At 37.4% G+C, this 19032-nt stretch overlaps 1 protein-coding gene across 1 annotated transcript in view; it reads left to right on the plus strand.

The window, feature by feature from the left end:
* The window catches only part of LOC103185802 (exostosin-1), a 378349-nt gene that overhangs the window by 325223 nt on the left and 34094 nt on the right, over positions 1-19032 (plus strand). The window contains 3 exon segments of the mRNA XM_007904484.2: positions 911-1029; positions 4921-5016; positions 15877-15966. Coding sequence (XP_007902675.2) covers positions 911-1029; positions 4921-5016; positions 15877-15966 — 305 coding nt within the window.

Raw genomic sequence — 19032 nt, forward strand, 5'->3', positions numbered from 1 at the left:
TGTCATTCGGATTGTAAGAAATGGAGGAAGAAGAGTTAGAGGTCAAGCAACTTGATGCAGGGTTGGGGAGGTGGGGTGGAAGAACTGTAGGGTGTTCTGGAGGGATGAGATTGAATACATCTGAAGGCCTTCTTCATCCAGATCGATCTTGTGATCCTGTGAAATGTTAGTCACGCAATATCAATACTAACATCCAATAATCAAATAGCTGTTTGTTTGCAGATCTCTTGGATGTTAAACATAACCATCTGAACAACATCTTGTCTATCCATGACCAATTAATTCCCAGTAGCTAAATACAAATTATTTCTTAACCAACTGGTAATGATTGTAATTGTTAATCTTTAATAAAAGAGAGAATGTGGGATAAAGGGGGAATAGAAATTTTTCAAATTCTGAAAGATTTTGAGAGGATAAATATCGAAAGATTGTTTCTGCTAGGAGGTGAATCAACAGTGGGACTGTCACTGAAGAGTTAAGCGGGAGAGTTAAGAAACTTTTCACCAGACGCTTATTGCAACAAATGACTCTTGGCACTGAGATCATAACAGCATTTTATTTAAAATTGAGTTGGATAAATATTTAAAGAGGAATATAAAAGGAGACTAGCAGGGACTTGAAATTAGAATTGCCCACTCCAGTGAAGAAGTTGGTACCAGTGTAGATTCCATGTACTCCACTGGAGCTAAAGTTCTTTCTATACTGTAGTATCTATGACTGTATTAAAAAAAGTTTATATTATTTGTTTCCTAGACTAACAAAATCCTCCTTTTCATTTTTCCTGACACTGTTCAAAACCTATTGTTATGTATCTGGTGTTTTCACTTTTGTGCTAATAGTTGCCAATGAATGTAACACTGCATATTTCTCCATCTATCTGCCAGTAAACATAATTTGATTTGTTTTTCAGGTATAAGCCCAACAGAGGCGTTCACAGCAGTCATTCATGCAGTCTCCCCTCTCCTATCGCAGTCCCAACCAATTGTAAAACTGATATTAGCTGTTTCTAAATCAAAATACTGCACTCAGGTATGTAATGAAGATGCAAAAATAATCAACCATTTAGAGAACATGGTAGCATTTTTGTAGCAAACCTTGACAAAGGTTAATACAGTTCATTTGCATTTATTCAATAGCCTTTACGTGTCCAGAGTCTGATTTTGTACTCCATGATATTCAGTAATGTTTGTGATGAATACCATCTTCAAAAATAAATACTTACAATGAGAAGAAGTTACCATAATGTCTGCAAAATTACAGCTATCTTTTAGTTTGTAGTGGACAAAACTGCATGTTAGGTTTGTTGGTTCACTGAGTAGCAAACAGTATGTTTCATTAAAATGAATTTAAAATTCATCATTCTTGCCATGCCACTTTATTGTTCAACGAAGTCTGGGTAAGAGTGTGTTTGGCTTATGTGCTGAAATAGGGACAACACACTTGAGACTCATTGGAAGAGAGAATCATTGCATTGTGTGAATCTGATGTCAGATTTTCTAAACAAAGTGTGAGGTAGCAGTCTGCAGTCAGCGACCTTCCATTTATTCCTCCCACCAATATGCAGCTACATTTCAGGCTACTCATGAGCATTTTGTTTGTTAAATTCCACTGAGTATTACAAATGTTTTAGAATGTAATCCATACTTTAGATCTTTTTTCCCACTGTTTCCACCCCTTACTCCTTCGCTCTTCAAGGTGGTGATTTTCACTGGAGGAGGGACAGACACCAGTACCTCTCAGGTACCTTGCCTATATAGACAGTTTTTCATGTGTAAAAATGAACAAACTGTTGGCAGGCAAGTGAACTGAGCAACATATCACAGCGAGCCTGATCCTGTCATCAATCTAACGATCACATAATCCCATTGTGATAACTTGATAGCAATTCTTCACATACAACAATCCGTTCAGACTTGAGCTCAACTTGGAGCCAAACTCTCCCCAATCAGTGTGACCTATATTGGGATTCCCTGCAGGAGGCAGGACTCAGATCCTGATGTGCTTTTTCTAGAGCTTGTATGTAATTTAGAATGCCATTTTCACAACAGTCTTTCAGCCCCAATGACCATCCCACCCACTCATTTCCCTGGATTTGCATAGATGTTTCTTGAAATCCAAAGGTAAAGAAGTCCAAAGCACCTACGCACACCTACTTCCCAGATATTGTGAATTTTCACTGCCTCTCCTATTAACAAGCCAATTGAGTTTGATATGTCTTCATGGCAACCACATTATAGTAAACACCTCCTAATCTACAGTAAGTAACCAGAATGAACCATTTTATGCAATGACAGAAAAATGCTGAAGTCTGGCAAACACTAAAGTAAAAATATGAAAATAATCTGGCCAACAACATCACTGATTGAAGCAAATAGTGAGAAGCTAAATTCAACATGTTTTAAAATATAACAGATATTTAATAAGGCTACTGAATAAATTGCACAACCAAAGTTATTCCCGTTATAAAGATTAAAGCATATGAATGCATTTACGGGAATACGTTTCTAATACAAGGAACCTAAGTTTATGTATAATGGGTTTATAGAGGATACAAATTATGCAGTAACGGTTTATAAATAATAATAATCCTTGCATTAGATATAGCATCTTATCACATCTTCAAGACGTCTCAAATCATTTCCTATGAAATGACATTGAATGTTACAGACATTTTAATCCCACTTCCTACCATTTATTTCACCCACAGCGTACCGCACTTTAAAGATGTATTTCCTGCATTTTTAGGAGAAGGTTAATTGTGTGGTTTGAAATATTTTGTGAAGTGGAGACAGTAGGTTACAAATGCCATTTCTGGGAGTGGAGTCTAATATGAAGATTACATTTTGAAATTCCTAATGTGTCAATCAGACATTACCGCATATGCTGGAGTGGAACCCCTGATGCTGTTTTTAATTCCAACATCTGTGAAGCTGGGTTTGTGCAATTGACTTCCAGATCAATGATAAAAGCTTCTACTGGTGGTGAGGATTGTGGTTTTTACTCCAAGTATTGACTCTTTGCTTAATAAACATCCTGATCCCACTCACCAGCAGGCGAAAGTCTCTATTCATGTGCCAGAAGTTGAATGTGTGACCATGCATCACAGACAGTGACATATTTGGGGGGTTAGATGAAAGTAAAAGTAATTCAAATATTATATTTGTTGACTTGTAACCCACTGTTATTTGTCTTTTCCCCTCATATATCACAAGTGACATCCGTGAGCTATTTTCTCAAATAAGTAAAAGATGTTTAAATTAAAATCCAGTTCTGAGTTATCGAGAAGCAGCCCTTCCACACACTTATTCCTATCTAGTCAGTATTAGATTGCTCATTCCATTGTAGGATCATATGGCTGAAGTCAATTTGATCAAAAATAGAAATAGCTCCTGTAATGTCAAAACATCTCAAAGCACTTTACAATATTTTATGTAAAGTGGAGTGACTCTATCTGTTAGTGAAATGCAGCAGCAAATTTGCACACAGCAATGTCCCACTAGCAGCGATTAAGTGAATGACAGTTTTACCTGGGGGTTGTTATGTAGGACACCAGGAGAAACTCCCTTCTCTTTTTGAATAGTGCCATGAAATTTTTAACAGCAACTTGCACAGCAATATAGCATCCAGAGTTTAACATGTCATTGAAGGATAGCATTTCCAACACTGCAGTGCTCCCACCAGTCTACCAGCCTAGACTGTGAGCCCAAAGTTCCCATTTGGGGCTCAAACCCACAATCTTTTGTTTCAGAGGCGAGAGTGCTACCAACTGAGCCAGACTGATATCAAAATTCATTGTAAAAAAGAAATGGTTCTTAGAAATAGACTTATGTATCCAAAATTGATTAGTTATGGTGATAGCTTAGGCAATGATTTATTAGGATTAGGAAATGCTAGTTTAAACTCAATAGACCAAGGAAGAAGATTTCAATTATATATGAGCTGATTTATTTTAATACCACCTAATATATTAAGCTTTTAAATATTAATACTTTAGCTAAGTACAAGATTAAATAATAATTTAGAGTCAGATAAATTTGCATATTATGTACCAGGAGAGAACTGATATTTCCTGTGAAAAGAGACTGACTTTTTTAGCTAAAGAATCCTGCATTTATTTTATATAATGAGAAAGAAATGATACTCTGCTTACACTGGTTTCTGCATCTTGTACAGCAATTTACCCAATGACATTATCATTTCTATTCCTTGTGTTTAGTTCCCCTCCATCTTGTCACTCAGCTTACAGGTCCTCAAGACAATTCTCCTGATGATGAATTCAGCCTGCACAGTTAAACAAAAATATACAATCAATTAATGAAAATGTTTGAAGAAAAATTAAAAGGATGTTGACATGAATCACGTGATTCCTTTCCCCTCCCCCACTTCATATTTTTTTTCTCGAATATTCTGGCTCCTCTCGTGAAGGTGTCTTGAATCCATTGCTGGGCTATGGTTGAGCACCTTCAAGTACCTTGCTCGAATGGTCAATTGCCTGTGTGAGTCTAGACACTGAGGGTTGGCAGGCTATTTGACCATGGGGGGGTCGGTGGGCACGACAATACAACCAAGCTAAATCCTTTCCGTACTTGGCATCCACGCACATGTATACTCCAGCAGGGCGTTCTGAATAGTGATCATGAATACTGTCAGCTCTTTCCCTTTGCTACTGCAGTTGAAGAACTAACATTGCTGCCCTAGCTGAAATCAGTTAATTCAGCATGGACCATAATTACAACCAGCATTGTAACAGTCTGGGGTGTAGAATGTTTAGCTCCTGCCATTGAAGAACTTAGATTGGGAACCTTTTGATGTGTAGCGATTGAATCTGCATCACACCATGGTGTAGTCTGTACCGAACTGCTTTTTAAAATGTATTTTGTGACATATTTAACATGTTCAATCTGTACTTTTAATTTCAAGATTATAGTGTTATGGAACTGTGACAGACCTTTACCACCCAAGAGCAAGTGGCCCTCCACCCCAGTGCCTATAACTGTAATTGAAGGAGAAAGTAAGGTGGGTCTGATTTTAATATTCACATATTTAATATGAATGGAATCATATTTTAATATAAAAGTAAGGTTATTTGTGATTGCTTATGTTTGTTGACAAGCATGATAAATATATACATAAATTTTAACATGGTTAGTGTGAGTGTTATACTCAGAGAAAGCAATTTATACTTTTTTCATTTTAAGACCAAATGGAAAAGATAAGGTAAAACAGCAAGTTGGCTTAGCTCCTAAGTTGATTAGCCTTGTGTAAGCAGGACTTTTTCAGTGAGGGTCAGCTTTATCTTAATAACATTGCTGTGGGAGGCAGCGCAATGGCACTGGCTGATAACCTGTTAGTATCAGTCTGAATGAAATTCGGCAATAATATAATAGGAAAACCATTCTAGATCATTTTTAATAAGCATTGGGAAGGTGCGAGGAAGCTGACATGGAAGTGTTTAGTCAGATGAGGAAATGTTCAGGAAATGTACAAGCCTGTGATCATCTGTTTGAGTTGCCTCAGAATCAGTGGAACTCTTAAGGAAATGATTTATTTAGAGGTTCACAAATGGTTTTCATTGTAGACTTAATCAATTCACCGTCTCTGATTTCACAAAATCTCAAGAAAACTATTATAATAATAATAAGTAAATGATCCTTACATTTGATATAGTGCATTTCAGATAAGGAGGATGTCTCAAAGCACTTTGCAGAATATATTGTAAGATTTAGTAACTGTGAACACTAAAACCCCAACTAGACAGACTGATGGTAGGAGATCTGGTCCAGCAAGCCTGAATTTGCGGCAAAGTGTAATTACAATGCCAGTACTGGCATGCACCGGCGATTTTTGGAGCCGGGTTTTTTTGGTGCTGCTAATTGCCGAGACCAACATTTTAATTATTTGAATCCCGTGAGCAGGAGATAGGAAATAAGCAATTTTCTGCTTGTGGGATTCAAACTGAGTCAAAGTCGATATCCCTGGCCATTGTGGAGGCCAGCAAGCACAGTGAAGCGGGGGCATGCTCTGGGAGAGTGGGCAGGTGAGAGTCTACATGCAGACCTGCAGAATCTTGTTTGTAATTTTTCTGATTTGGCCAAGTCCGGCTAGGTCTGAATTCCAAATACCTAGAATCTGGTAAGGTGGGGGGCTACTGTATTTTGTGGATGAATAATAATAATAATAATAATCCTTGCATTTGATATAGCGCTTTTCACGTTGGGAGGACGTCCCAAAGCGCTTCACAGAACACACTGTAAAGTGAAATGACTGTATATTTGTGGGCGAACCAGCACACTGGAGGGAATTTTATTCACCATCTAGCAACACCAGTTTATCCGTTCCAACAATCTATTTCTGGGATTTCCATGTCTAAGTGGGTTTCATGGAATTTCAGTTTGGTTTGGATACTCTTAAGCATGGTGATGGGTTTCCGCATGTATTAGATACCCGAGTGGCCCACCACAAATCGAGTGGCTCACACTACCTCTGTGGTATGGGTAATCCCTTCTATCAGAGTGACCAGAACTGTACCCAGCAATTCAGGTTTGGCCTGACCAAAGCATTGTACAGCTTGACTCTAACGTCTGCCGATCTAAGCTTAACTAATTTGCAATGTTGCCTAAAATTCTGTTTACTTTGCTTATTGCAGCCACATCCTAACATGGTGAACAATGAGTTAGCCATGAAGTACATATGTGTCGTCTATTTTTACTTCCAGTGAAGGATTAATTGCTAGAATGTGTAAGAAGGAAAACAAATTTGTTTGAAGAAATAGGTTAACAAGAATTTAGTTAAATACATACAATGGCTTTAGAGATTATAGTAGAGTCTCGCTATAATGCAATAGTTAGGATCCATTAAATGCAAACCTATAGCGAGGTGCAATAGCTGTTTTCACGACACACTCACACCGACTCAGCTAGCTCATTCCCTGCGTGCTACCCATTTCCGATACTAAAAGAAAAAGACCGATGACTTATTTCTGGGTTACCAGGTCATCGCAATGTCACTTCCTGTTTTGAGCGTGCGCAGCAAACAATAGCAGCAACATTGTCTACCGCGTTCACCTACAAAACACAAAGTCGCTACACTTTATAGTATATCCTGCAAAGCGCTTGGGGACCACCTCTCAATGTGAAAATAATGTGAATAATCCCAAATGTAAGGATTATTATTATTGTAACCTAACAACCTGGAAGTTAGCCATTTTAGTGCGAAAGTTGACTGCTGCATGCGCAGTGAATGTGGTCCACACTACAACTGTGTCTTAAGTAAGTTTGCGCTATAAAAAAGAATGTTATAATGGTTCTGCAATGTATCAAGATCTGGTCAACATGAACAAATAATGAGGTAAGGGAGAGTATAAGGGCTAAAAAGTTATTTTAATTTCAATTTATTAGTAAGTCAGAACATGGTATAATTTAAAAAATACATTCATTAGCATAATTATTTTATAATGATACAACTAGGCATTTAATTGCCAATATGGCTTAAGAAATAAGTGGAAAATTCATAATTTCAGTGAGTCTAGAAAAGGGCAGCCTGACAAATAGCTGCATTATTCAAGGATGCCAATTGATAGATAGTTAATGGTATCCCAAAATCTCCAACTGCAATCAGATTGAGTGGGTCCCCAACTGTCCTATTACAAAAGCAGAAAAATACTGAATGCACTGGAGCCAACCAGCCTAAGATTGATAATTTAGCTCACTATCTAAGTGAAGTTGAGGTACCAAAACATCCTACAAGTGGAGACCAAATGCAATAAAATTAGCTGCAATTAAAGCATGGAAATAGGTAGGTAATCTTTCATTATGCCAGCAAACTAATGCAACTGTAACAATCAGAAAAGATTTAAACAATGTAAGTTAGTCTGTGGGAAAAAATGTGATAATGTTCAATACAAAACGCAACGGGAATTACTAAATTGGAAATTAGAAAAGTAATTTGTCTATGGCCATTAAAATCAATAAAAGTACATATTTAGCTGCCGTTCTACCAGCCAGGGGAATAGTCAGCAATTTGCACCTCCAAAGGATGAAAACAGAGATTAGACTAAGAGGATCACAGAATTGCTGAATTTTAAACAGGTGTTGGTGCTATCTTCACAAAAAGGATTACCGGATCAGGAATATTTCCATATCAAGATGGCTAGAAAATTGAGAGAGAGAGAGAAAAGGTAGACATTAGTTCAGAAGGATTATTAAAGTCTGTAGTCACAGAGAGACATGGTGGACTTGATAGATTGTGAATGAGGCTCCTTAAAAAAACAAGTAGAGAAGTTTTCCAGTTTATTTTTTACAGATACTCAAAGACCAGAAATGAATAACATAGGACTGCTTTTTAAAAGCTACTACCTTGGAATTATAGATCGATTAGCTTAACATCCATAGTTATTAAAAATCTTACAAGGCGTTAGAAGCGACAAACGAACATCATCCATCACATCAGGATCTGTAAAAGCCAGCATGGAACAAATTAGAAATTCTAATTTAATAAATTAGATTTGAAATGTGCTTGTTTTGTTTGAAAATGTTATTAAATTGGCATCTCAGAAACTGCTTGCTTCCCTAAACACTTGAAGTATTCTACAAGAAGCTAGTAGCAAACAAGAAAGCTCATTTCATGGGAGATGTCATAAAATCAAACACTGGTTTGACAATAAGAAACAGGTTCATTATAAATAAACATTATTTTTTGGGGTGGGGTGAGGGAGTCAGCCAGGTGTCTGATGCATGCGGAAACACATCACTATTATTTTTTCCACCATTATTCGTATGAACATTATTCTATCTGGTCTAGTGTGGTTCTTTTGTGACTTATTCTTGCACAAACCACAAAACAACCATTTTTCACCAATGTTTCAGAATCTTGTAATGATATAATTCTGTGATATGGAAAAATAAATGACACCTTGTCATTTGTCAGGAAACCCATATATATCATGTCCTTTAATAAGTTGTACTTTTATAGTAATAATAATAATCCTTGCATTTGAAAAAGGCGCCTTTTCGCGTCTACAAGACGTCTCAAAGCGCTTCACAAAATATAGTGTAAAGTAAATTGACTGTACATTTTGTGGGCGAAATGCAGTAGCCAATTGTGTACAGCTGTGTCCCATAAACAGTCAGCATGGAGCAAATTGAGTGACCAAATTATTATCATTTATTAATTTATTTTGGGAGGATTATTACTGCCAGAAAAGTGATCTGCCAGTCGACTAACAACCAGGTTCCTACTTACTGATAGGTAAACATGCATTTGGAGTAAGGAAACTTGCCCAACATTTCGCACTGGCCCGGAATTGAACCCAGGTCCCTTCGCTTGCGAAGCGAATGCTCTTAACAGCCAATGTATTTGTGAACAATCAAACCAGTTTCCAAAACTTTTTGCTCCAACTGGTGTTACGTTCACTGGGCCACATTTTTCAAGTATTTCTGATACCCATTTAGAAATTATATTCTAATCCCTCTCCTGACATCTTTTCTGTATATAGTGAGCATATAAAAAAACATTTAAAACAGCAAGCATTTTCCATTCCTTTAAGATTACATGGCTGCAAGTTGTCTGGAATGGATGTTTTAATAGCTTCAGTTTTTATAACCATATTCGTAATTATGTAAATCTCGTCACTCTCTTCTGTCATTGCTGGAAATCTGATTTCTGTCTCGGGCAACCCTCTATCCTGTTCTTCAGGAATATCTGACGTGAAATACGAATCAATAACTGTGCTATGTCTCTATATTCAGCTTCCCAGAATAAATTTTTCAGTAACATTGCTAAAGACACCAATATTACAGTAATAAACCTACTGAAATATCAGGATACCATTATTGCTGTAATATTAATCAGTAATATATAAATAATAGAACTATGAATTTCAATTTTAAAAACTAAATGTTTTGCTAGTGCTTGTCTTTTCTATTTCTATTTTCTTTTTCCTTCTCTTGTCCTTTATTTTCTGCCTATTTTGTATATTCTAACCAGTTTTGTAACATTTTTAACTTTTAAATCTCGTTCTTACAAGTTTTGTTTCTGAGAACAACTTTTTCTAAAACAATTTTTCACTAGCTGAAAACAAACATTTTTTTTCTGTCACTGCACATAATTTAAGTATATAACAGAGCCAATATTGTGAAGTTTTCTAACTGTATTGCTTAATTGAGAAATACAAAGGCTGTACTTCTGACTTAGGAGAGTACTTCAAATCAATCCATTTCCATAGCAGGGTTCCTTTGAGTCAGCATGATCCCATAGTATACACATATGTATTGAAATTCTGTTGGTCTACTGAAGATTAAAGTTCCCCCTTAGTGTTCTTTTTCAAGCTGTGGAATTTTATTTCTAGTCTCTTGCAAGGTCCTGTGACTAATGCAGATGTGATTAAACTATTCATTATGTAGTTCTGCACTTCATAACTCCATTTGCTTATGAAGCAAAATGAAGCTTAACTCCATTTGCTTATAGCAGACCTGCTCCATCAAGACTGTTATGGGACCACATCATTACTAGGTCCACCAGAAGGTACAAGGCCAGCCTCATCAACAAATGGGCTTTTCTCCATTTGCCATTTGCTCATTTTCACTTTGCTATCTGCAGTTCATAGCTCCTTTTGGAAACTTTTAAATTTGTAATTGCCTTATTAGTTGCCTCATAAGTATAAAGTACTCACTATTGGAGCTGCATTGTGGTTGCTTTTATTTTAATAATGGGAGCAAAATTATATTTTGTTACGAAAAACACTTCATTTCAGTTATTTTTACAACATACAAAATGTCGGGCCTATAACATTTGGAAGAATTGTGCTCTGCTGACAAGCAGAAATTAAAACGTCTGTAGTTAAGACTTTTAACAGTCCTGAGCTGCTTCATTCTTTGTGACCCAATGTACTTTCATGATAAATAATTTGTGTTTGAGAGAAGGTGTAGTGTTCTTGTCCTATGTGCCAATGTTGACTTGTCAAGAGATAGTGATGAAAAGAAATACGCCAATGGAAATAACTTAAACAGTGCTTGCCAATTCTATCAGAGTAATATCAGAAGACAATGTAGATAGTCTGACAGCAATTAAATACTGGGATCTTTTATCCCAGGCATCTTCCACAGAATTGTAGGTTCTGGCATAATTTCATAGCTTTTAGCTGTGGGGAATCAAAGATAATGAGGATGATTGTCCTCAAAGACATTATGAAGGTCAGATGTTGCTCAGGTGATCCCTACAATAAAAGGGCAACCATCAACTTTGTCCATACAGGACATCAGTTTAATTTGTCATCCAAAGGACAGTACCTCCCAACGATGCAATTTGGCCCCAAAACTGCATTGAAGGGTCAGTCTAGGCCAAGTGAGTTCAATGTCCCAATGTGGCCTGAACCCAAAACCTTCTGCTCAAAAGGTGAAAGTGGAAGAAGTGCTGTTAAAATATCAGCTCAAACACAGAAGTAGAAATGAGTCTTTCGCATGTTTTTCACCCTCTGAGAATTTTACCTCTTGCAGAATTTGACCTTTCCATAGTTGATAGGTTCAGATGCCACTTGAGAGAATTGTGAACTCTGCTGACAAGCAGAAATTAAGAAGTATGTGGCTAAGACTTTGACAGGCCCGAGCTGCTTCATTGCAATTTGATGCCAAATGTGCTATCAGAAGCCACACAGTTTATTTCTGAAGCATTTTCATTCCAAACTGGAATGTCAGATTAAGTAGTTGTGGGCAAGCAGGGATGGATATGATTCATACAGAAATGCACTTTAGTGTCTAGATACCCAGTTTTCCTTTTTCTTTATATATAATAATAGTAATGATTATTATTATTATTATTCTTTATATATTACGGTATTTTCAGTGTTGAGCTCTGGCTGCTAGAAATGACATGCTCTCCATACTATAATTGACACTAGGCCACATTGGTTTGGATTTATTTGCCCTGACAGGTAGTCTTGAACTTCTACATATGTCTTGTCCCCTGCAGGCATCCGCAGCACATTTGATAGCACTTTGGCTCAAGTCCAATCCCAGATCTCTCAACTCATTCATGCCAGTCAATGTGAAAAGCACTCTTATCAAAAAGAGAAGCTCTTATGTGCAATCATGTTAAATTTAGGATCGACTTTCCACTTAACAGAAGTAAAGGTATTAAAGTATATTATAGTAGTTAGAAGTAATTTATTCTGAAAATGCTTTGTTAGATTCACAGTAATTTCTAATGATTAATGATTAATCTAATCTAATAATTAATTATGGCACAAAACAAATGCATTTTTGTAACATAAGAGCTGAAACAGGACAATGAAGGCACAGTGCCCACTTGAAATTTATATCTCAGAGATGAGATTATTTTACCTGTTGATAAAACTCCTCACTTAACAGAGCAAGTACCCAAGTGTAATAGGCTGCGCTAATTATGTAAATTATCTGTACATTTTGTTAATGAGAACAAACTTTTTTTCCTAAATTAATTTAGTGATTAATCACCCTGAGTCCTGCCTCTACATCAGCTATACAGTTACTTATAAATTAATGACTGATGGATGATTCACAACTTGGTGACCTGCTGAGATCTTGTTAGATCTTATGTCATTTCTTTCGCTCCACCGGGTCTGGCCTCGTCCTTGTCCCCCAAATTCTCCGCTCCACCATTGGCAGCCGTGCCTTCAGCCACTACGCCCCAAGGCTCTGGAACTCCCTTCCTCACTCTCTTCACTTCACCCCCTCTCTTCCTATTTTCAGGTCTTGGCTGAAGACCTTTCTTTTCGACCTTTGGTCACCTTCCATGCCTCAAAGTGCTTCACAGGATATATTGTAAAGTACAGTGTGGATGGGGGGTGTTGTAGATGAACAAGACAGTCAATTTGCACACAGTAACATCCCACAAACAGCCATGGAGCGAGTGACCAGTTTTATTTGGGTGGTGGTTGGCCAGAACACCAGTAGAAGCTTCCTTCTCTTTTTGAAAAGTGCCATATGATCTTTAATATCCACCTGAAAAAGTAAATGGAGCCTCGGTTTAACATCTTATCCAAAATCCAACAATCCAGCTCATCTCAGCATATAGTAATGGAACAGATTGTATGAGTTCAAAGTCCCAACAGCTGAATGGCCTGTTTCAGTGCTGTGTAGTCTATGCAATTTTCATACAGCACCTCAGATTTATAACTTTCCCTATTAACTATTGAATGTTGATGGGCTAGCTCATATGAAAGGTAGAAAAACAGGAATGGGGAGGAAACCATTCAACCTATCGAGCCTGTACCATAGTTCATAGTAACACAATGTCTTGAAACAAATAAAATTTAGAGTCTATGTTTTCAGTCACCCACCTACCCCCACCATCCCTGCCCTCCACTACTCCTAATCCTGTAGCTTAGTGGTTAGAGCACTCGCCTTGTGCGAGTGAGACACCTGGGTTCGATTCCAGGCAGGGTGAAACCTTGGGCAAGCTTCCTTACTCCACATGCCTAATAATAATCTCTCCAAAAAACAAAACAATAAAAAATTGGTCATTTTCAATCCACGACTGTTTGTGGGACACTGCTACGCGCAATTGGCTGCCGCGTTTCGCCCACAAATATACGGTCAATTCACTTTACAGCATATTCTGTGAAATCCTTTGAGACGTCTAGAAGACATGAAAAGCCCTGTATCAAATGCAAGGATTATTATATTATTATGATCCCAACTCCCAGCTCGAGTGCACTCCTTGACTGTCCAGCGCTTTGGGACGTCCTCCCGACGTGAAAGTCGCTATACAAATGTAATTGTTGTTGAAAACAAAAGTGAAAAAAATCTGCAAATCCTTGAAGTATGTGCAGGTGGATCAGCTGATGGAGGGTCGTAACCAAAATGTTGACTTGTCTTTCTCATTCAGATGCTGATCAGCCGACTGTACATTTTCAGCATTTCTCTGTATTTCTGCTTTCTTCTGACATCTACCATTCAGTATTAGGGAAGTGACAGCTCATGCACAGAGGCGAGCCCTTGTTACTCTGTGATATCACAATGATGTGACATTGACTTCTTTGAATGAATTGGGGTTTGATACATTTAACCATTAGATCTGTTTCACCTTTGAATTTAATAGCATAATCAAAGCTTTCTTGTCCTTACATGCCATTGATTCTCCATGAGATTAGATGTATTAAATGAATATATTCATTATTTTATTCACTGAGGATAGTTTGTTTTTCTAATCAGTGTCAAAGCTGCATAAACAACTAATTTTTCTGAATTGCCACTGGATTGAAATTCTGTGAAACATTTTCAAAAGTTGGGAATTAAATGAAATGAATCATATCCACTGCATTAATAAGCAGACTTTTTTTTTACCTTCAACTGAGAAACATTAGGCACATTCTTATGAGCAAACACAGTGCAAACATCCAAGCAATTGATCGCTCCCCAAATCCCATCAGGATTATTATGGACGGCAGGGCTTCTTGAAGCTAGGCTATACAGCAGTTCAGATTTGTTAAAAATCAGCCTATCTTCTCAAACACAGTTCATCCTCCTGGAAAGAGTTTTACAAAAGTGATTTTGAATGTCCTTTGAAAAGTCAGAGGTGTCCAACGTTTGCCAATTCCAAGCAGAGAGTTCCTCCTGGTGTCCTGGCCAACTATCCTCCAAATAAACTTAGTGGTTGTTTGTGGGACATTGCTCTGCGCAAATTGGTTGCCATGTTCACCTACAAAATTGGTTGCCATGTTCACCTACAAAATGCACTGCCACTCTACTGTACAGTGCGTCCTGTGAAGCAATTTGAGTCGTTCTTCCGATGTGAAAGGCACATATCAAAACTAAGGATTATTTTTATACAATAGACTTAGCAGACTCCCCAGCTTCAGCCTCCTGTGTGCTGCCATTCTTCAAAAGGATAGCATTTACAGTATGGTAAAGGTCATAATCGTCAAAACCACAGATGCTGATCGCTAGTGGCACTGCCCTCAGATGTTGGTAGAGCCACATGAATCTCATTGGTGTCAATCACACATTGATATCTTAACACTAACTGTCTGTTCATTACATATTTATATTGAATTGGTGTGTGATGGGCCTTAATTCTCCCAGTTGGTATGCTTTGAAGATAATAATACTACTACTAATAATAATAATCCTTGCATTTGATATATCGCCTTATCACGTCTCAAAACGCTTCACTGAATATACTGTAAAGTGAATTGACTGTACATTTTGTGGGCGAAACACAACAGCCAATTGCGCATGGCAGTGTCCCACAAACAGTTGTGGATTGAGTGACCAAATAATTTTTTGTTATTATTAAGATGTTGCTGGGACCGAAAATGCCATCATTCCTCAAAACTAAATGAAAAACCAGACTTATTTTAAAAAGAAGATTTTTGATGTGCTGTTTACATTTTAAACAACCTTGTTAAAACTGGAGACAGGCTGGTCCAAAAATAATGGGGTCAAAACCCCGACCTATATTCCTCTGCATAACTTCTTCATACATATGCTCTGGAGTTAGCTGTACGTATAGTGTGGGTTGGAAAATAAATGAATTATGATCTTCATTATCTTATCACTGGGATAAAGGTTACAGGCAAATCGTCTCTGTGCTCTGAACTGGCCTTTCAAGTTACCTGTGGTTGTTTAACTTTTAAAAAGAATTTTTCAAGGTAATTATGAACCAAGGCATAGATTTCATTTTTCATGTATCTTGTTCATAGAATATTATATGAAACAAAATGATACCTATGGGAAGAAATTAAAAACCTATCAGTAGAAAACTTAACTGCAGGATTAGATGCACGGTTTACAACTAGGTTTGTTTCAGTAAGTTATGGGTTCATATTTGTCAAAGGATTCATGATGTTATAATGCAAAAGGCTGTGATTCTTAAAGCTTTGTTTTCTTGCTTCTGTTGCAGACAATGAGCAGCCGTTTCTTTCCATATGATGCCATCCAGACAGATGCTGTACTAAGTTTAGATGAAGACACTGTGTTGTCAACCAATGAGGTGAGTCACTGAGCAAGATGCACATTGTGGCTAAAGCAAGTGGAACCACAGGAGAAGAGGACCTCACGTCAGAAAGAGGCTTCAGACCACCACCTCAGAAAGGGGACTGGATTATCTTGAGTCTGAATTTGAATTGTAAGTTGTATCTAGTGAGATTGACAATCGACACAATGTCACCTCTCCAAGGTGATAGCTGCAAATCGTGTTTCAACAACAGAAAAATCAGTCCTCTTCCGTGAATTATTTGTGCTTAGCCACTACCTGCGGCTCCAAATTCCTCATAGTCATAGCCTGAAAATCATTGTCTTAATATTAAAGATTGTGCAGAATTTTATCTTAATCTTGAATCTTTTTAAAAGCTCTTTTTACTAAAGGCAATATTTTAGATGCTTTGAGCTCCACTGTATAATTCAGAGTTCAAAGTTGTAGAATCGTCCTCATTGCTCTTCTCTGGACTTTCTCTCTCTCTCTCACTCGCTCACTCTCTCTCTCTCATTGACCCTTCTGAAATGTTTCTTGTTGAAAGTACAGTGATTTGTTGAATATTCTAGATTTGGCCAGATCAGGAATCAGTTCAAAGCTAGATCTGGTATCAGCCTGGCTCAGTCAGCAGCACTCTCGCTTCAGGGTCAGAAGATTGCGGGGTCAAGCCATGTTGAGACTGAGCTCATACTCCAATGCAGTGATAGGCGAATGCAGCAATGTTAGAGATGCTTCGGATGACATGTTAAACTGAGGCTCTGTTCTGCCTGTCTAACATTAAAGATCCCAAGGCACTGTTTGAAAAGAGAAGGGAATTTTTCCGGTGTCCTGACCAATCCCTTGGATAAAGTTAGTAATTTACTTAATGACTTGTTCTCCCCACATATAGTCACCACATTTGCAGTAAAATCCTTTGAAGCACTTTGAAATAGTTTGACAAAACTACATCAAATGTCAGTATGATTATTTATTTATTAATGTCTTTTGACTTGGAGTCACGTGCTTTCAAGATACAGTCTAGTGTTTGCCCTGTAGCACCAGACTTCCACTGACTGGAAGTCTTTAATGAATGATCAAATAATCACATCCAAATCCTTCTGGTCACCTCCTCTGCTGTTGGACACACTTCTCTTTGTAAACAAGTTTTCTGTTTCTTATTCCAATATCCATTACTTTAGATTTATCGACATTAAAATCCATCTGTCACTATTTCTCCCATCTGCTTAATTGGTCCAGATCTTTCAGAATGCTATTTATCATCTTCATATGCTCAAATGTGCAGTACAGCATAGATCTCATGCAGTCAGATTGTATTGATTTGAGGGGGAGAGAATGGATTTGAAACATGTCTGAAAGTATAATTTGTCTTAAAGGGGAATGGTTCCCATGCTAAAATGTCGTGCAAGTCAATTTTTCACTTAATTGCAATGTGAATACTGCAATGACATGATCGGCATTACATTGTTCTTTGAGTATATTAGTACAAATGTGTTAGGTGTTGGACTGATTGTACTCTCATCTCTGAATCAGAAGCTTGTGGGTTCAAGCCTCATGTCAGCACTTTGTACTCTTATTCTTGGCTTTAATGAAGTCCTGAGTTGCATTATGAGAGGTGCCGTTATTCAGTTAAGACGTTAATCCAAGGTCTCATCGGCCTGTTCAGGTGGACATGGCACTAATTGAAGAGAAAAGGGAGTTTGTCCCTGTGTCTTGGTCAACAATTCCCAGAGAAAAAAAAAGCTAATTAATTTCATGGCTGTGCATCTGACAATAGTGTGTGCAAATTAATTGGCTGCCATGTTTGCCTACAAATACACAGCCACTACACTTTGCAGAAAAAAATCTGTGAACGCTTTGAGACATTTCAGAGTGATAAAATACTGAATCGAATGCAAGAGTTACATTATATAAAGTTTACAACTAAAAGAAAATCATTTTGTAATAATTTGTAGCATATATATGGCACAGGAAAATTGTCAGATGAGTAACGTAGTGTACGCTTTTGTCAAAGAGCTTGTTCCGTGACCTGAGATACTCCTAAATCTCCCCAACATGGCATTACCACCATTTACATAATGCTATGGTAAACATGAATTGCAAACTGTTGGGTTTGTATTCATGTGGTTCTCTAATCATTGGTAAATTTACTGACCTAGGAAATGATAGCATTTGATTCTCTGCTGCTTAGTAAATTAACCAACCTTGGCAGTTGAGCTTTTAACGGGAAAATCCCATTATATCCTCTGTTTCAAAGGATTACTGTAGTGCTTACATGTCAATGCAGAAATAAAGAAGCGGAATAGAATAGCACAGAAGGAACATTGTGTTTAAGCCTTGGTTTGTATCCAGCTCAGACTGATGTGTTGAAAGTGTCTTCTCTTGCTAATGTCTGTAAGTGTTGTGTGAAATATGTTCAGGCAGGCTCATTTCAGTTCCTAAAGGCAAAACTGTCCATTCTACTGCACCAATTGGCACTGAATTGCCACTCTCACTCAGGGAGACCACACAGATTTTTACAAAAATCATAATAGAGACATTATAGATTTTTCTCTATTTAAAGCATTAATGGGAAGTGTGCCAATCTCAGTAAGAAGGTAAGCGTTCCTGAATCTGAGAGAAACAATTGACTAATTGCTTTACCCTGATGGATAAGATGCCAAAGAGATCTTGAAACGTCAATGCTTAAAAAAATGCTTTGGGATTGCCAAATTACTTGATATAAAAGTAAAACATTATTAGCCGGTAGCCATTTAGTAGTACTAAATGCAATTCTTAAGGAGTAGACACTGAGAACCTTTGAAAATGTAGCCTACTGCGTCTACTGAGGCCACAAATTGGAAAACCATCTCACGAGATAAATTAGACAAAATTCAAATTTAATGTACCAGTTTTAGTATTAGTGTGTCTGAACGTAAATAGTATGTGAAGTTATCGTAACAACCATTTAGGATGTTGTAATAATATCACAAGACATCCAGGTTGCCTCTACACAAGAAGTTATTTTTCTTATGATCTGTGTCTCAGTAGTAAATATCTCTCCACACACACATGTTAAAATAAACAGGATAATACCAGGACAATCTC

The sequence above is a fragment of the Callorhinchus milii genome, unplaced genomic scaffold (assembly GCF_018977255.1).
Source record: "Callorhinchus milii isolate IMCB2004 unplaced genomic scaffold, IMCB_Cmil_1.0 Scaffold3, whole genome shotgun sequence".
Taxonomy (NCBI): Eukaryota; Metazoa; Chordata; class Chondrichthyes; order Chimaeriformes; family Callorhinchidae; genus Callorhinchus; species Callorhinchus milii.